Source organism: Mesoplodon bidens, assembly GCF_964165515.1.
Source record: "Mesoplodon bidens genome assembly, chromosome: 19".
Lineage (NCBI taxonomy): Eukaryota > Metazoa > Chordata > Mammalia > Artiodactyla > Ziphiidae > Mesoplodon > Mesoplodon bidens.
Genome location: NC_138179.1, coordinates 45,609,092 through 45,627,281, shown reverse-complemented (window position 1 = coordinate 45,627,281; position 18,190 = coordinate 45,609,092). Strand labels below are relative to the sequence as shown.

General features: G+C 40.3%; 1 protein-coding gene across 14 annotated transcripts in view; it reads right to left on the bottom strand.

Annotated features, from left to right (window-relative positions):
- Positions 1 to 18,190, bottom strand: part of BPTF (bromodomain PHD finger transcription factor) — a 143,522-nt gene that overhangs the window by 99,936 nt on the left and 25,396 nt on the right. For all 14 annotated transcript variants that reach the window (XM_081219713.1, XM_081219707.1, XM_081219716.1 and 11 more), the window contains exon 2: positions 8,306 to 9,128. In XM_081219713.1, the coding sequence (XP_081075839.1) occupies positions 8,306 to 9,128 (823 nt within the window). The remainder of the gene's footprint in view (positions 1 to 8,305; positions 9,129 to 18,190) is intronic.

The window sequence follows — 18,190 nt, the reverse complement described above, 5'->3', positions numbered from 1 at the left end:
GGACCCACCTTGATTTTTTACTCCTAGCCTCCATAACTGTGAGTAAATTAATCTCTCACTTTGCCTTGTTACAGCAGCCACAGGAAACGAATGCGGTTCAGGAGTCAGAGATTAAAGGCAGCCCAAGGAGGTTAAAAGCACACATTCTGGAGTCACAATGCCTGGGACTGAATTCTGATTCTGCCACTTACTAGTTGTATGATACTGGATAAATTACTTAACCTCTCTCTTGCCTCAACTTCTCCATCTGAAAAATGGGGTGACAGTACTTACATCAAAATGCTGTTGTGAGGATTAAGCAAGTTAAAACATATAAAGTGCTTCGAACACTGACAGCACGTAGTGGGTGCAATCTGCAGGGTTGCTATTATGTTCTTCATCTGATGAAGTATATGATATTTACCTTAAAATAAATAATTACAAGTTTAATGGGTGTTTTAAAAAAAAGATGTGTTTCACAGTGCAAGAGGGAGAGAAATTCAGGGGAAAAAGCCCTAGGAAATGGCATAAATAGGCTGACTTGAAGGATAAGTTAGTCGAAACACTTTGCGAGTTTTTAGTTTGCTTTTTATTGATTTTGTTTTGGGTGGTGGGAAGCAGAAGAAATAAATACACAAAATTAGGGATCTGTGAACTTTCTGTTAAGAGCAAATGGAAGTATGTAATTGAAAGGTTTTTCAACTTGGGGGGAAAAGACCTGATCAGAATGGCTGTTTTAAAATTAATCCAGCTATGGGCATTTCCCTGGTGGTCCAGTGGCTAAGACTCCACGCTCCCAATGCAGAGGGCCCAGGTTCAATCCCTGGTCGGGGAACTAGATCCCACACGCTGCAACTAAGAGTTCGCATGCCGCAACTAAATGATCCCGCGTGCTACAACAAAGACCTGATGCAGCCAAAATAAATAAATATTTTTTAAAAAAATAATAATAATCCAGCTATGGAACAGAGAATAGAATTGGGGAGCTACCCATACACCAGTTTGGAGACTACTAAACTAGTTTAATCAAGATGATGTTGACAGTGAGAATGGAGAGAAATGGATTCAATATTTAAGAGGTAATTAAAAGGTGTAACAAACAACATAAGACAAAAGACTATTCCCAGGTTTCTAGCTTGAGCAGCCAGTAGGATGGTGATCCCATTTACTAAGATGGCAACACTGAATGAAGGGTACGTAATGGGGGCAAGTGATGCATGTAGTGTTAGACATGTTGTATCTGAGGTGCCTGCTATGTGGACTTGCCCAGGAGGCTGCTGGTATGCAAAACTGGACACAGGCAGAAGGATTACAGGCGTAGGTCTGATGGCAACTGAGTCAGCGAGTAAATAGGTGGCTTATGGCTAGAATGTGGAGGTGCAGGTGGAAAGCTGTACAGGTTAAAAAGCATAAATTAGTTCATCTGGAAAATGAAACAATGCAGAGTTTTAAAATGCTGTGTTCAAGGTAATTTTATTCAGAACAGACAGTGACAGGAAACGGTGCTCGTCTAATCTGGCAGTTCCTATTTTACTAGAAGTCCCAATTTGAGAGCAAAGGGTTGATAGAATGAAAGCAATATTTAAGAAAGACTGGCCCTCTTACATAACAGGTTGAAATTGATCTCTAAATTGTTTGCTCAGTAAGTATCCTGGTTCCTCAGGCAGACTATAAACTGATGTGTAAGAACTTTTCTTTTAATCCCTAACCTATTCAAATAACATACTTTTAAATGAGTATTAAACAAATAAAAGCAATAAGAGGCAAAAAGTTTCTATGAACTATTAGCATTACAATTAAAAAGTGTTCACTGCCCCAGACTTTGTTTTAGATATAACCCTCTTGGGCAGTAAGTCCACTGATTTATCATTTTAAGCTTCTGGACTTCCAGGGAAAACATATACCAGATCTCCACATAACATAAGCTGAGCAATTTACATGGTTTCAAAACTTTCATCAGAAGTCCACATATCATCTACCACAAGGGGGCGCTTAAACGGAAATTGTTTTGATCTAAATTTTTTAAGGATGTAAAATCTTTCGCATTTACTCAAATTATTCACAAGGAACAACTATTATTAACAATGATATTTAGGGACTTTCCTGGAGGTGCTCCGAATGCAGGGGGCCTGGGTTCGACCCCTGGTCAGGGAACTAGATCCCACGTGCATGCTGCAACTAAGAGTTCACATACCACAAATAAGGAGCCCACATACTGCAACTAAGGAGCTGGTGAGCCACAACTAAGACTCAGCGCAACCAAATAAATAAATAAATATTTTTAAAAATTGAAAAAGTCTTTGTATCTGACTTTTTACAAAGAAGACAGTCAAAATGTCACAACACATGAAAAAAAGTATCATACTTGTTCATCTGAGATTTTCATTAAATTCCGTGTACTTTATTATGCAATAAGAAAGGCAATTTGAGAGACTATGACTAAAGCTTTTAAAGCAAATAAATGTAAGTGAATAGTTTCCCTGACAAACATGTAATTTAAAGAATTTGTGCAATTTAGAAAAGTAGATTTTTTCATTTCATTGGTAATGTACCACAAATCCATGCATGGGTACCTTCTTAAGTCCTTTCACTCCTGTAATTTTAAAGTTTTGCACCTATTTAACCACATTCAAAAGGTCTTCTCTTCTACTTGTCTGAGTGTTGTTTTATATACTGATATTGAATTATCAAGAAACAGAACTTTTTTGAAACACCACTTAATTTATGTCACATTTTCTAAAAATGCCTGTGTTTCAAATTTATAAGATCTCAGAAAAACCCAGTCCCAATAGAGCCCAAACCAATATACTATCTTTCTCCCCCCAGTTATAAGCATTGCTTTTAACAGCTAAAACAAGGCAAATTGCAGACTTCTCAAGATGATGGCTTGGAAACTAGACTACAGTATAAAATTAGTTATTGAAAATATTCTTGGGAGTTCCCTGGCAGTCCAGTGGTTAGGACTCCATGCTTTCACTGCCATGGCCCGGATTCAATCCCTGGTCAGGGAACTACTATGCAAGCCACATAGTGTGGTCAAAAAAAAAGAAAAGAAGAAACAAGAAAAGAGACTATTCTTATAAATAGGTCCTGAAAAAAAAATTCTAGGTCCTACTTCCTAATAGCCATAGAGTCTTGGGCAAGTCCTAGAGCAAGTTATTTAACTTCTCCGAGTTTAGTTCTTCATATATAAAATGTACAAAAATAGTACCCACATTACTGGGTTGTTGTGAGGGTTAATGAAAAAATGTACATATAAAATGCTTATTAGAAAACTGTAAGGCACACATTATTCTAAGTGAAAGAACTGAGATACAAAATAACATTATATGTTTCTTTTTATATGAAATGTTTAGAAAAGGCAAATTTATACAAACAACAGAGTGATTTTCTAAGGCTGAGAATGGGAGTAAGATTAACTGCAAACAGATATGAGACCACTTTCAGAATGACTGAAATGTGGAGTAACCAACCACTTGGATTTGTCTCAGAAGAAAATGTTTCCTGGGATGTGGGACTTTCAGTGTTAATTTACTAAAATTACAGAATTGTACATCTACAACAATAGTTTTATAATACATAAATTAATAAACAGTTCAGGGAATTCCCTGGTGGTCCAGGGGTTAGGACCCTGTGCTTCCACTGCAGGGGTCACAGGTTCGATCCCTGGTCGGGGAACTAAGATCCCGCAAACAGCACAGCACGGCCAAAAACAAAAAAACAAAAAAAAACCCAGTTCAATAAAGCTGTTAAAGTAAATATCAGAATAATAAAAATACTAAGTATACTTCACAAATAGTATCTTGATTACTAAAGTAAACATACAGGGGCTTCCCTGGTGGCGCAGTGGTTGGGAATCCGCCTGCCAATGCAGGGGACACTGGCTCAAGCCCTGGTCCAGGAGGATCCCACATGCCGTGGAGCAACTGGGCCTGTGTGCCACAACTGCTGAGCCTGCGCTCTGGAGCCCACGAGCCACAGCTGCTGAGCCCACCTGCCGCAGCTGCTGAGGCCCACGCGCCTAGAGCCTGTGCTCTGCAACGAGAAGCCACCACAATGAGAAGCCCGCGCACCGCAACAAAGAGTAGACCCCGCTCCCCGCAACTAGAGGAAGCCCGCGTGCAGCAACAAAGACCCAACGCAGCCAAAAATAAATAAATACATACATACATTTTATAAATAAACAAACATACAAGCATTCACAATTCATGAAGCAATGACAATTCTCATTTTATAGGTGAAAAAAATCCGGCTTAGAAGGGTTGTAGGTGCTTTAATATGACACAGAACTTGTAATTAACAAGGCCAGGAATGCAAACCAGGGCTAGTTTCAGAGCTTTAATATTTAACCACTCTGTATGACAAATGTCTAGTAATAAATGACCTGGATAAAGACCAAAAAAAAAAAAAAAAAAAAGTAAACATACAAATTTAAGATATATATTGTGAAACCGTAAATGTCAAAAAGAAAGAAAAAGGTTCTTATATACTGAAATAACAAACATTTATAAACATAATTTGATTTTTTATTGCCATTTTTGAAGGTTAGAAAATTGTGTATAAAATTTTCAGAGAAAAGGCAAATTTACTATTTAGGTTATATAAAAATGAACTTTTCAATCCAATGATAAATTAAATCTGTTACTGCCTGTAGGGCAAGTTGACAGTTTAATAAACTCCTTGAGGCTCTCTCTAGATTTACCCATTTTCCTGGCTGGGATATACTTTTTGTTTAAAAAAAAAAAAAAAAGCTGTTGAAATTTTAACTTCCTTTTTTTCTACGTAAATATAATATGTAAAAAGCAAAAAACAAACAAACAAACAAAAGAACTGTACAGCATATATTAAGTGCTCAATAAATGTTGATGTTGGCTATTGTTATTACTAACCCATCAGCAACTAGTTCCACCTATAGGTCCCTAACACCAAGGCCTACACCATTGACTATTGTGTGATAAGCCTTACATTACAGATGTCAAGGCCCACCTATATGTGGACAAAGCACCTTTGGCATGTCTGGGGCCCAAAACAGCAGCACAGGCAAGGAAGTGAGAGGCAGTGAGAATGAACATCCAAAAAGGGTGAAGAAAGGCAGGACAGGGAAGGGAACATAAGAATGGGATAACAGGAGCACAGAATAAATTTCATTTACTTCCTGATTTGTTCACAGCAATCCTGATGACTCTGAGCCCTTCCGGGAAGGCACATGAGACTGAGTGGATAGGGTCTGTAAACTGCTGTGCGGAACATCTAGAGAGTACAAGCACCAGGCTCCCTGAAAGGCAGTCTCACTGACTTTTCACATAGAATGAAAGACCACACTAAACTTCAAACCAAAATGTGGTTACAGTTATCTTTCCATTTGTAATGACCTCGCCAACACAAGTTTCCATGCTACATCTCCACAGCACGATATGAGAAAGATGGCACAATAAAAACCACAACCAGATATTTGGGAGATACGGGGGCAAAAAAAAAAAAAAACTTATACAAAATTTTAAAATAACTGATCTAAACCAAAACATACAAAATATACTTTGTATATTTAAAACTTTTAAAACTTCATATACTGTTTCTCATATCAGTTTCTGGATTAAGGTAATAGACTGAATCCACACATCTCAGTTTGCCCCCTCTTGAAACCCTCTTAAAACCACTAAAGAAATATTTTTAAAGATCTAAACTTACAAGATTAGAGAAAATAAGAGAGACAACAAAAAATTTTTTGGAAGCAGGAAAGCAAATGGACAAGTGATAACCGTCTTTAACCAGAGCCAAGAAAGCCCAATCCGAAACATAAAGGGTGGAGCTGAGAACCAACAATCACCAAACTGAGGAGGGGAGTATCGACAGCAGAGAAGTGCTTCAAAGCTGTTTTAGGAGCAGATCCCAAGGCCACCTATCTATCCACTTCAAGCCACTAAAGGTTTAGTCTCTACAGGAGGTAAAAGTGAGGTTCTCTGCACCAGGGGACACCAGGCGCAGGTGTGAACAAAGGTATTGTACAGAAAACCAAGGTACCGAGTGGCTAAGTACACAGTAAATGTGGTGTGCACAGTAAATGCAGCCCGCCTCCACCACCCAGCCAGCCAAACCCTCATGCTCCAAGCAGAACACCAGAAAAGGCCTCTCTGGGCCACCTGACCAGCTCAGAAGGAAGGACTAAAGATAGTGAGTGACATCAGGGACCACCAAGAAAAAAGATTAAGAAAATCACCCAACGATTAAGCTCAAAACTGATATGGCCTACACACTTGCTCAGAACTTCCAATCAGCTGTATAATCCCGCAGTGTTTATCAGGAGCAGAAAATTAAGGATTAATAGACATCTGAGGATGGAAGAGACAGACCAATACACACAGCAGGAGGAAGCAGCCTGGAAGAAACAGCCCATTCACAGTGGGGAAAAACACATGAAAAAACTATCAATAACATCCTCGAAAGTAAGAGAAATTATTATTTCCAGAAAACAAAAAACTAAGATTTTATTTTATTTTTTAAAAAGGAGTTTGATTTTAAGAACAAAAGAGCTCTTAGAAAATAAAAATGTTATAGAATAGAAAAAATAATAGTAGGGCTTGAAGACCAAGATAAGGAAATCTTCTAGAAAAATTGAGCAACACACATGCACAGACACACACACACACACACACACACACACACAAGCGCACGCGCATTCCAAAGAGGACAAAGACAAAGAGGAAAACTGGAGCGAAAAGATAAAATCAGAAGACCAAAATAGGAAGCCCAACATTCAATAAAGTAATAGTTCAAGATTAAAAAAACAGGCAAAAGGAGAGGAGGAAGTCCTCAAGGGAAGTTCTCAGAACTGACTCAACTGTCAGATAGCAAGTGCCCACCACACACACAATGGATGAAAACAGACCCACACAAGGCCCTATCACTCTAAAACTGCAGAAAACACTGAAGGCAAAGAGAAGATTCTACAAGTTTCCAGGTAAGTCCAAAGTGGTTATATACAAAAAGAATCAATGAATGCATTCAGATTTCTCAACAGCAACATTACAAGAAGACAACTGTACAAAATTCTGAAATTCGCTGTTTATTCTGTACCATCTTTAAAAACTAAGGGTGGACCTGGCTAAGATACTTCTCTGGACCTGGCCTGGCCTGACCATGTGCTGATGAAGTTCCTTCTCTCCTCTCCATGCCTGCTCTTTCATTTCATCTCACCACAAATTTTCTGATTTGACCTAATTCTGAGAGCCTGAAGAAGGCTTTGAAAACTTTAGAAGCTGAGGACTTTCCTGGTGGTCCAGTGGTCAACACACCACGCTTCCACTGCAGGGTGTACAGGTTCGATCCCTAGTCGGGGAACTAAGATCCCACATGTCACACAGAGCAGCCAAAAGAAAATAAATAAACGAATGAATGAATGAATAAATAAAATATCTAAAAAAGAAAAGCTTTAGAAGCTGAAAATACAAAGTAACCCACTCCCTCTGACCATACTTCTACAGGACGTCCAAAACCAAGTCCACGCTACAACCCTGCCAAGCACCCTCACTTTCCCAGTCTTCCTCCCGCCCTTCCCACTGTCCTGCCTGGAAGAATCTCGTGAAAACCCTCAGGAAAGCACAAGCCAGACTATGACCAGGAGTCTGTTGGGCTTAACTTCTCCTGGGAGGCTGCAACCAATCATGGAGATCTTTTTTTTTTTTTTTTTTAATTTGCAGTACGCGGGCCTCTCACTGTTGTGGCCTCTCCCATTGCGGAGCACAGGCTCCGGACGCTCAGGCTCAGCGGCCATGGCTCACGGCCCGGCCGCTCCTCAGCATGTGGGATCCTCCCGGACCAGGGCACGAACCCGTGTCCCCTGCATCGGCAGGCGGACTCTCAACCACTGTGCCACCAGGGAAGCCCACGGATCTTTCCTTAGACAGTTTCTTTGTTCTTGCTGCTCTATTTTATATACAAATATAGTAAAACTAAAAAGAGAAGCAAGAAAATCCTAACACCGAAGTTAGGATGCAGATTACCTCATGGTGGGCTGCAGGGAATCTAACGGGGGAAGGGCCCACAATGGCATGCGGCATCCCACCTAGTGAGTAGCGTTCTGCTTTCCATCCTAGGCATTGAGTACCGTGGTGTGTATTTCGCTTTTTTTCATACACCCTTCTTTCCTTACAATTTTAAAAACTGTTTTAATGTACATATTCTTTCAAGTTAGAAATTATTAAACTATACAACTCATTATTAAATCACCAAGGTTTACATCACATCAGCAGCACAGCTCTACATCAATCATGAAGCAAGTTGGCTTAATTTTAAATACATACAAACATTTAAGACCAGATTTACTCACATTATGAGTCTTCGGTTTAAGAACCAGTATTTCCTCCGACTTCTGTCATATCCAATAGGTTCATGTCGAATATACGGTTTGTTTTTTTGGATTTCAGCAACGCAGTCAGTCACACCAGGAACCTTATGTGCTACACAGACTTCACACTGCCACTCATCCTCTGGCACCTCCTCGAGAGGCGGCTTCACACATTCCAAATGGTACACTGCTGAGCAGGTCTCACAGCAAAGCAAATCCCCGAGTTTGTGACACACCCTGCAGTGGTCATCGTACTGGATCACCCCTTCAGACATCAACTCCTCACGAGCAATGTTTGTGGTAAGAAACTGATCAACTAAGAACTGCAGAACTTTGATTTTGTTCTCTACTGGTCCATAAGGATAGTCCTCTGCTTCTTGGTAAGGAAGAACATGATGGTACTCCTTGTCACTCTCACAGTACACCCGCAGCACCTCTGGCCACGTCATGCCATCAATGAAATACAGCGTGGAATTCACGCTATCTTTCAGATCGGCAGGTCCAAAGGTAGTATTGGAAGTGTCTTCTTCACGCAAAACGGCTTTCAAAAGCACGACGTGCATCTCTGCCATAAGTGTGCACTGCTCTTGACTCACCAGAGCTGCACAAAAGTCCTCAAAGCGGAAAGGAGATAACCTTAAAACTGTACCAAAGTTCCGCAGTACCTCATAAATGGCAATAACATTCATTATATGCTCGTTAGGCACCATTAAATCCTCAGAGGACTTGGGAAATTCAAGGGGTGGGATGTCTTTTTCTTCCAATATTGGAGAACGAGGCCGATGTACTCTCGGTTTTCGCCTACCTGTAAATAAAGAAATGGTATAATTACAAATCAATACATCATTTCTACAAACTAAGGATTTTCCGGTTTTTCCTATTTGGACATATACCCCCAAAAAGAGATAAGCATACTTCTATTTTTCTAATAACTGTCAAGTTAAAATAATACCAAGAAGCAATGATTTAGCTCTAATCTTTAAGTCTATAGAAAATCTAAAGTTTTGGGCTTCCCTGGTAGCGCAGTGGTTGAGAGTCCGCCTGCCGATGCAGGGGACACGGGTTCGTGCCCCGGTCCGGGAAGATCCCACATGCCACAGAGCGGCTGGGCCTGTGAGCCATGGCTGCTGAGCCTGCGCGTCCAGAGCCTGTGCTCCGCAACGGGAGAGGCCACAGCAGTGAGAGGCCTGCGTACCACAAAAAAAATAAAAACAAACAAATAAATAAATAAATTTAAAGTTTTCCCATTATATCCCGAACTGGAAGTAAAAAAAATTACAATTATAATCAGTTCTCAATTACCTAGAGGGGTTAACTGGTTTACAGGTAACCATGATAAAAAATATAAGTGCATTTGTGAAAGATCTGACAAGAACATAAATAAGAAAAAGACATCTCCAAGGAAGAGAACAGGCGTAACAGATCTCACATGGTGCCAGCTGCACTAAGAAATGCCTCTCAGCAATCAGACAGGAAGTTCTCTGGTGCAGCACACCCTTTCCTTGGCCAGTTCTTCCTGAGAGCTATGTAATGGGGCGTTCCACAGTGAAGCACAAGGTTAGGGCTGAGACAGAAAGGAAGAAGGAGTAAGGAAGAGAGAAGAGAAGCAGGGTTCCAATACTGGGAGAAAAAGTGGGGGCGGGGCTCACTTAGGAAAGAGACAACAGATTATAATTTTTAGCTGTAAATTAAGCAACAGGAGGCGTGCCTGTTCGCCAATTTATGAAATGTACAGTCCAGGAATATATATGTATGTAAATGTGTCAATATATAGCATTTGAGAGCTTAGTTCATAACAAGCAAGCAGATCTCATTTAATCCTCTGAACAAGTCTATGAGGTATTTTAATAAGAAACTTATGGAAAGAAATAATTTTCTCCAGAATTGCCATGCCCATGCCTGCATTATTATTACACTTTCCAATGATATTTACAGAATAGGAAATGTACTTTTAAATAGCAGACTTTTTATGAGATCAATTAACATTAAACTTATTTTTGTGCAATTGTTTTATTAACTATGCTTTTGGGTTGCTGGTCACCTCTTAACTGCCTCCTCCCTTCCCCATTGCTGCACCCTCCTCACATCTAGTTAACTCTCATCATGTACGAACTAAAAGGGTACAGGGCACCAGGAAAAGAAACTATGCTAAAGAATATAAAAGGCTGGGTCTCCCTGGTGGCGCGGTGGTTGAGAGTCTGCCTGCCAATGCAGGGGACACGTGTTCATGCCCCGGTCCCGGAGGATGCCACATGCCGTGGAGCACCTGGGCCCGTGAGCCATGGCCGCTGAGCCTGTGCGTCCGGAGCCTGTGCTCCGCAACGGGAGAGGCCACAACAGTGAGAGGCCCGTGTACTGAAAAAAAAAAAAAAAAAAAAAAAAAAAAAAAATATATATATATATATATATATATATATATATATATAAATAAAAGGTCAAGATCTTTTATTTTATACAATGCACCCCCCCATATTCATTCACTGGAAAGATTTTCCAAATAAGATTATATCCATTAGTTTCTGCAGAAAAAAGTCCAAGGGATCACTCTGGGCCAGACTTTGCTGGTGAGCCTATATCCTAAGAAAGAAACCTCCTCCATCTCAGCAAATATCCATCTACTACAAAGATGCAGTTTTCACAGATTCAATTAAATCACAGAATCACCATGCTAGTAATAAGCATCACGATGGTAATCCAGTCCATTTCACTGTCTTCTGGAAGTTATTTGGGCCTCATCTGCATAAGTATAAATGAGAGAAAGCAGAAAAGGATTAAAGGGAAGACTGAACCTAGAGGAATACCCTCAAATGCAAGAGAAGAAACACAAGGCACCATATGAGACAAACCTGCTTATAGAAACAGTCCCTGTGTTCCTCTCAGCTGTTTATGCAAAATGCTGTCAAACAGAGTCCAAGTAAAGGATTACACAAGGAAAGGCTGGAAAAGTAGTTCTAGGATCAGAACATGGATCCTTAAATGTTAGGTTTAGGCATTTGTACAGCACTTTATTCTGGCAGTAATGTAGGTTGATGGCTTTGAATGAAGTAATGAAGACTTTTTGAGCAGGGCAGGGACATGAGAAGAATGTTCCAGAAAGACTTCTCTGGCTTCAGTGTATACAATGAATAGGACAGGGGGGAACAAACCAGACACAGGGCATCTTCTGCAACTACCCAGAAGATAAAGACCTGGATTCAGAGTCTGGCTGTGGGAATGAAGAAAAAGATGAATAAAAGCGACCTTATGAAGAAAGAAACCAACTGGTGTGGAACATACCACCACCCTAAGATTTAACTCTGGTACCATTTCCTCCAAAAGACTATTCTAACTCCCCCAAACTCTTCTGAATTCTCGTAGCCTTCTTTGAATCATTTGTTACCCTACAATTTACCTATTCATGGTATCCATTCCACCTCCATAGCTGAACACCCACCTCTTATGCCAAAGAAAGATCTGGCACGTTTGTTTTATTGGAAGCATTTGCTAGCATCATTCCCTTTAGGGAATTACCCTTCCCCTACACCATGTGATTCTGATGGGGCCCCCAAACACAGTATTCCACCTCTTGATCACTGGCAAGGCAGGCCAGTGAGAGTCTTGCCTGGGATTTTATATTCAGATGCTGAGTGAGAAGTGCTCTGAAGCTCGTTCTTTCCATGAAGGTGGCCAGAGGATGTATGTGGCTAACCCACCTTTACCCCCCTTGTGGAAGAAGGGAATAAGGACAAGAGACAGAAGCAGAAATGGGAGATAAGTATTGATAACTCACGGGTACTGACAGAACCTGTCATTCAAATTTCCCAGTCAGGACTTCCCTGGTGGCGCATTGGTTAAGAATCCGCCTGCCAACGCAGGGGAAACGGGTTCGATCCCTGGTCCGGGAAGACCCCACATGCTGCAGAGCAACTGGGCCTGTGCGCCACAACTACTTAGCCTGCACTTGAGGGCCCACGTGCCACAACTACTGAAGCCTGCGCACCTAGAGCCCGGGTTCTGCAACATGAGAAGTCACCACAGTGAGAAGCCCACGCACCACCACGAAGAGTAGCCCACGCTCGCCCCAACTAGAGAGAGCCCGCGCATAGCAACGAAGACCCAATGCAGACAATTAATTAATTAATTAATTAATTAATTTAAAAAACACCAATTTCCCAGTCACACAAACCAAAAACCACTCCCCTTTTGCTTAAGTGAACATGTTGGTTTTCTGTTGCTTGCAAATAAAAGAGTACTGATTAAAACAGTAGCTAACACTGTATACAAGCCTTTTATAATGAGAAACTCGGTAAATTGCTACTTAAAGACTATCAATGAGAGCAGTTAATGTATAAAAAAAAGACTGTTGATAGTACTCTTTTGTAGTAAATTAACTTAGTAACAGTAGTCTAATTTAATTTGATATCTAATTTTAAAATATCAGCTTTCCCAGATTCTGAAAGATTCTGGATAAGCATGTATTATTCTAATATTTAACAGTTCATTTAGCTTTATATTAAGCTAAAGTCTGTTAGCTTTCTATTAGTTTCAGAGGCAAAAGGAAGAAAGGCAAAAAAAGGTTCAGAAATTCTACATTCTATTATCTAGCTGGAAACCACAAAATAGCATCTATTCAAACTACAACTACATACATACTGAACAATGTGAGCACTTTTACAAGTTAACATTAAATACTGGCCAGTTCACTCTGAAGCATTATTGGGAGTTTAAATCGATTCAATTTTTTTTAATTTATTTATTTAGGCTGCGCCAGGTCTTAGTTGCAGCACAGGGGATCTTTTAGTTGCAGCACACATGCGGGAATAAGGTAAAATTCATGTGCTGAAATAAGAAATCTTTAAGATATATTATTAAGTAGAGGAAAAAGCCAGCTACAGAACAATGACTAGAATGTCCTTTGAGAAACAAAATTAGAAACAAAAAAAGAAAAGAGAACAATAATAAAGTATATATATCGAAGAGGTCATATATGAATCTTTTTAAAGTAGTTGTTCCTGGGGAGGAGAAATGGAGGGAAAAAAAGAAAGAAAGACTAATTTTTTTATCCTTGTATATTCTTAAATACCACATGCATATATTTTTATTATAATATTTTAAAAGAAAAATATTGGGCAGGTATCTATACAAATATATAAAAATATTAATATTTAAATCAATAAAATGATGCTGCTAGTTATGGCTACTGATGGTCTTGTATGAATACAAATATGAGGTCATTTTGCCAAATTCAAAGATTTGGGTTTACAGAACTGGGCACAGATTACAGTGTATAAAGAGAAAACTCATAAAATTAAACCACTTAAGCCCCTCAACTGTCAATCATTAGTATTAGTAGCAAGTCAAGATATTTCAACTATTCAGGGAAATGTATTTATAATATACCATTGAGGATTATTACACTCATTACCATTTTCAACACTGATCTACTATCTAGCAGATGAAGTATATTAATTTTCCTGTATTAAAAAAAAAGGGATTAACGTCAACCTCACTAGCCATCAGGAAAAGGCAAATTAAAACCACAATGAGATACTGTTTCATACTCATCAATGGACAAAAATTTTAAAGTCCATCCAAACAAACTTTTGGGAAGAAAGGAGAACAACAGAGACACCGGTATACCACACTCGGGACTGTAAGGTGGTATCACCACTTTGGAGAGCAATTCAGTAACAGTCAGGTTAAGGTTGTGCACACAACCCTGAAAGGGCGGTTTGAAAATTTTTTGCCCATGACCCAAAGTAAGAAATACATTTTACATTTAAATCTAGTACACACCTACCCCAAAACTAAAGTTCTACAAAGCACTACTCTTACATTAATATCTTCTCTTCCATCCCATTCCAATACCTTCTATTCCATGCTCTTTCTGCTTTTAAACTATGCTGGTTGCAGCCCACAGTTTGAAAAACACTTCTCAAGAATTCCCCGGCAGTCCAGTGGTTAGGACGCTGAGCTTTCACTGCCGAGGGACCAGGTTTGATCCCTGGTCAGGGAACTAAGATCCCACAAGCCACACCCCAACCCACCCCCCCAGAAAAAGAAAGAAAAACACTTCTCTAGAGAAACTCTCCTTATACATATGCAGAACACTGAACATTGTGCATAAAAGCAAGAGGTCAATCAAGCTGGAAACAACCAAAATGTACATCAACAGGGGAACAATTAAATTGTGGAACATTCATCTGATAGAATCCTTTTTTTGGGGCCATGCTGCTTGGCTTGCGGGATCCTAGTTCCCTGACCAGGGATCAAACCCGGGCCCTCGGCAGTGACAGCATGGAGTCCTAACCAGTGGACAACCAGGGAATTCCCCATTTGATAAAATTCTATAGAGCAGTCAAGGGCTACATATGTCGGCATGGACCAATCATAAAAACACCATGAAACAAATGAAATTGCTACCAAAAAAAAACTGCTACAAAAGGATAAACAATTTGGAACCATGCGAAACAGTTTCATCTATTGCTTATGGATGAATGGATGTATATATTTAATATATATATGAACTAGTAGTTAACATCAACACTAGAATGTAATCTCCTTAAGGGCAGGGAGTTTTGTCTGTGTATTTTTGCTGCTGTGAATACTTAATAAATATTTACTGAAAGAATCAGGAGTTTAGTAGGCACACAAAAAGATGCTCATCATCACTAATTATTAGAGTAATGCAAATCAAAACTACAATGAGGTACCACCTCATACTGGTCAGAATGGCCATCATTAAAAAGTCTACAAACAATAAGTGCTGGAGAGGGTGTGGAGAAAAGGGAACCCTCCCTACACTGTTGGTGAGAATGTAAATTGGTGCAGTGGAAAACAGTATGGAGGTTCCTCAAAAAACTAAAAATAGAGTTGCCATATGATCCAGCAATCCTACTCCTGGGCATATACCCAGACAAAACTATAATTCAAAAAGACACATGCACCCGTATGTTCATAGCAGCACTATTTACAATAGCCAAGGCATGGAAGCAACCTAAATGTCCATCCATCGACAGGTGAATGGATAGAGAAGATGTAATACACACACACACACACACACACACACACACACACACACACACACACACACACAGGAATATTACTCAGCCATAAAAAAGAATAATGCCATTTTCAGCAACGTGGATGGACCTAGAGATTATCATACTAAGTGAAGTAAATCAGAAAGAGAAAGACAGGGCTTCCCTGGTAGTGCAGTGGTTAAGAATCCGCCTGCCAATGCAGGGGACATGGGTTCCAGCCCTGGTCTGGGAAGATCCCACATGCCGCGGAGCAACTAAGCCCGTGCACCACAACTACTGAGCCTGCGCTCTAGAGCCCATGAGCCACAGCTACTGAGCCCACATGCCACAACTACTGAAGCTCGTGCGCCTAGAGGCCTTGCTCCCCAACAAGAGAAGCCACTGCAGTAAGAAGCCTGCGCACCGCAATGAAAAGTTGCCCCATTTGCGGCAACTAGAGAAAGCCTGTGCGCAGCAATGAAGACCCAACACAGCCCAAACTAAATAAATAAATAAATTTTAAGGAAAAAAAAGACAAATACCATACGATATCACTTACATGTGGAATCTAAAATATGACACAAATGAACATATCTGTGAAACAGAAACCGACTCACAGACATACAGAACAGACTTGTGGTTGCCAAGCAGGGGGCGGGGGTGGGGTGGAGGAGGGAAGGATTGGGAGTGTGGGATTAGCAGACGCAAACTATTATATATAGGATGGATAAACAACAAGGTCCTACTGCATAGCACAGGTGACTATATTCAATAGCCTATGATAAACCATAATGGAAAAGAATAAGAAAAAGTATATATGTAAAATTGAATCACTTTGCTGAAAGAATCAGTAGTTTCAAACTCTAGCCTATGCAATTACACAAGAAAATGATGTCTTGACATTATTTGCAGATGTTAGAAATGTGTTTTTACTCCTCACTATGTAAATAAATAGAGGGCTACTGTGAGAAGTCCTAGAACAGTGGTCTTCACATTTTGTGCATCAGAATCACCTGGAGAGCTGATTCTAATTAAAACAGCTTCTGATTCAAAGGACTAGGAAAGAGTCTCAATTTGCATTTCTAACAATTCCCATGCGATACTAACTCTGCTGGTCTGAGGTCCACAGTTTGAGAACCACTGCTCTGGAACTCTAAAAGGTTATCCCTCTGAGATTCAGTTGAGTAAAAATTAATACACATCAGACGAAATTCACTAATTCCAGTTACCTTCAAAGCTTGCCACTCAAAATGTGATTGGCATTATCTATGAGGCTTGAAATAAAGTCAGAATCTCAGGCTTACTAAATTAGGATTTGCAGTTCCTCAAAATCTTTGGGTGATTCATGCACACATTAAAGTTTGACATGCTGCCTTGAAAACTATCCATCCTAAAACTAGAAGTGCAGCAAAATCACATGGTAAACTGTTAAAAGTAGAGTATCAAAATGCAATTCAAATTTACAGAACCCCAGGTGAAGCTCAGTAATCTGTATTTTTATCTTTCTCCCCAGATAATTCTGATGTGCAGCCAAGTGTGAAAATCACGGCTTTACCGAAATTGGATATTCCCACTACCAATCAAAAAGTGGGGCTTTTTTGTAAACTCAAACAAGAGAATCAAGAAGCTGCCTAAGAAGGTATGATTAGAATAGGACAGGTGTGAAAGGAAGCTGAAGCCTAATCAAAGACATTAATAAGCCTACAAGAAGAAAATGCTATGGATGGAAAGTGGTCTGCATGGGGGTGGGGAGCGGGTACGGGAACCAAACAGCAAGAATTTGTCAGTGAATTTCCAACACAGTCTAGGTTAAGGGAGAGAGTTTCTTTTTTTTAATTTATTTATTTTATTTTTGGCTGCGTTGGGTCTTCGTTGCTCCATGCGGGCTTTCTCTAGTTGAGGCGAGTGGGGGCCACTCTTCATTGCGGTGAGCAGGCTTCTCATTGCGGTGGCTTCTCTTGCTGTGGAGCACGGGCTCTAGGCGTGAGGGCTTCAGTAGTTGTGGCACGTGGGCTCAGTAGTTGTGGCTCGAGGGTTCTAGAATGCATGCTCAGTAGTTGTGGCGCACAGGCTCAGTTGCTCCGCAGCACGTGGATCTTCCCGGACCAGGGCTCAAACCCGTGTCCTCTGCACTGGCAGGCGGATTCTTAACCACTCTGCCACCAGGGAAGCCCAAGGGAGAGTGTTTCTTGAAACAAGGATTCTGGCCCATGTGACAGATTATTACCTTAATAGAAGAATTATGCTACTATGTACATTATTTGAACGACCTGACAGTTGCTAAAGCAAAACTTTCCACTGCTTTGAATTCCACAATAGAATTCTACTTCATAGGGTCTGTAGGGATGCTCTCTTCTCTGAGCTCTTTGGAAGAACTGGCAACAATACTCACCAAGTGTTAACTGTTGCTTGGGGTCCTTTTCTACATGCCCGGGTTTTTAAAGTATGCACCGTGGAGCACAATCTGTATTTGTTAATTTCTCGCTTTTTTAATTTAAAATCTTCTCTATACATTTTAAGCAGATATTGCCTTAATTTGCTGAAGCTGCAAGAAATCCTAGACCTTTTCCAAGGCCCCGATCAAATGTCGCCTCTTCTGTCCTCTCCTGTGCCTCCAGGCACTGTGCTTCTCTGACACTTTGTACAGCTCTCCATTATAGTGTGAGTGCATTTACATTACAGGCAATTACTCATGTGCCCCCAGCTCATTTGTTAACTCCCTGAGAGCACAGACCATGTTTTATTGTAATAACCAAAAAAAAAAAAAAAAAAAAGTGTTCAACAAATGATACCCAGAAGCAAAACTAGAGGTCCAGGGGTGAGGTCATGCCAAGATTAAAATCCAGACGCCACAGTAGATTTTTCA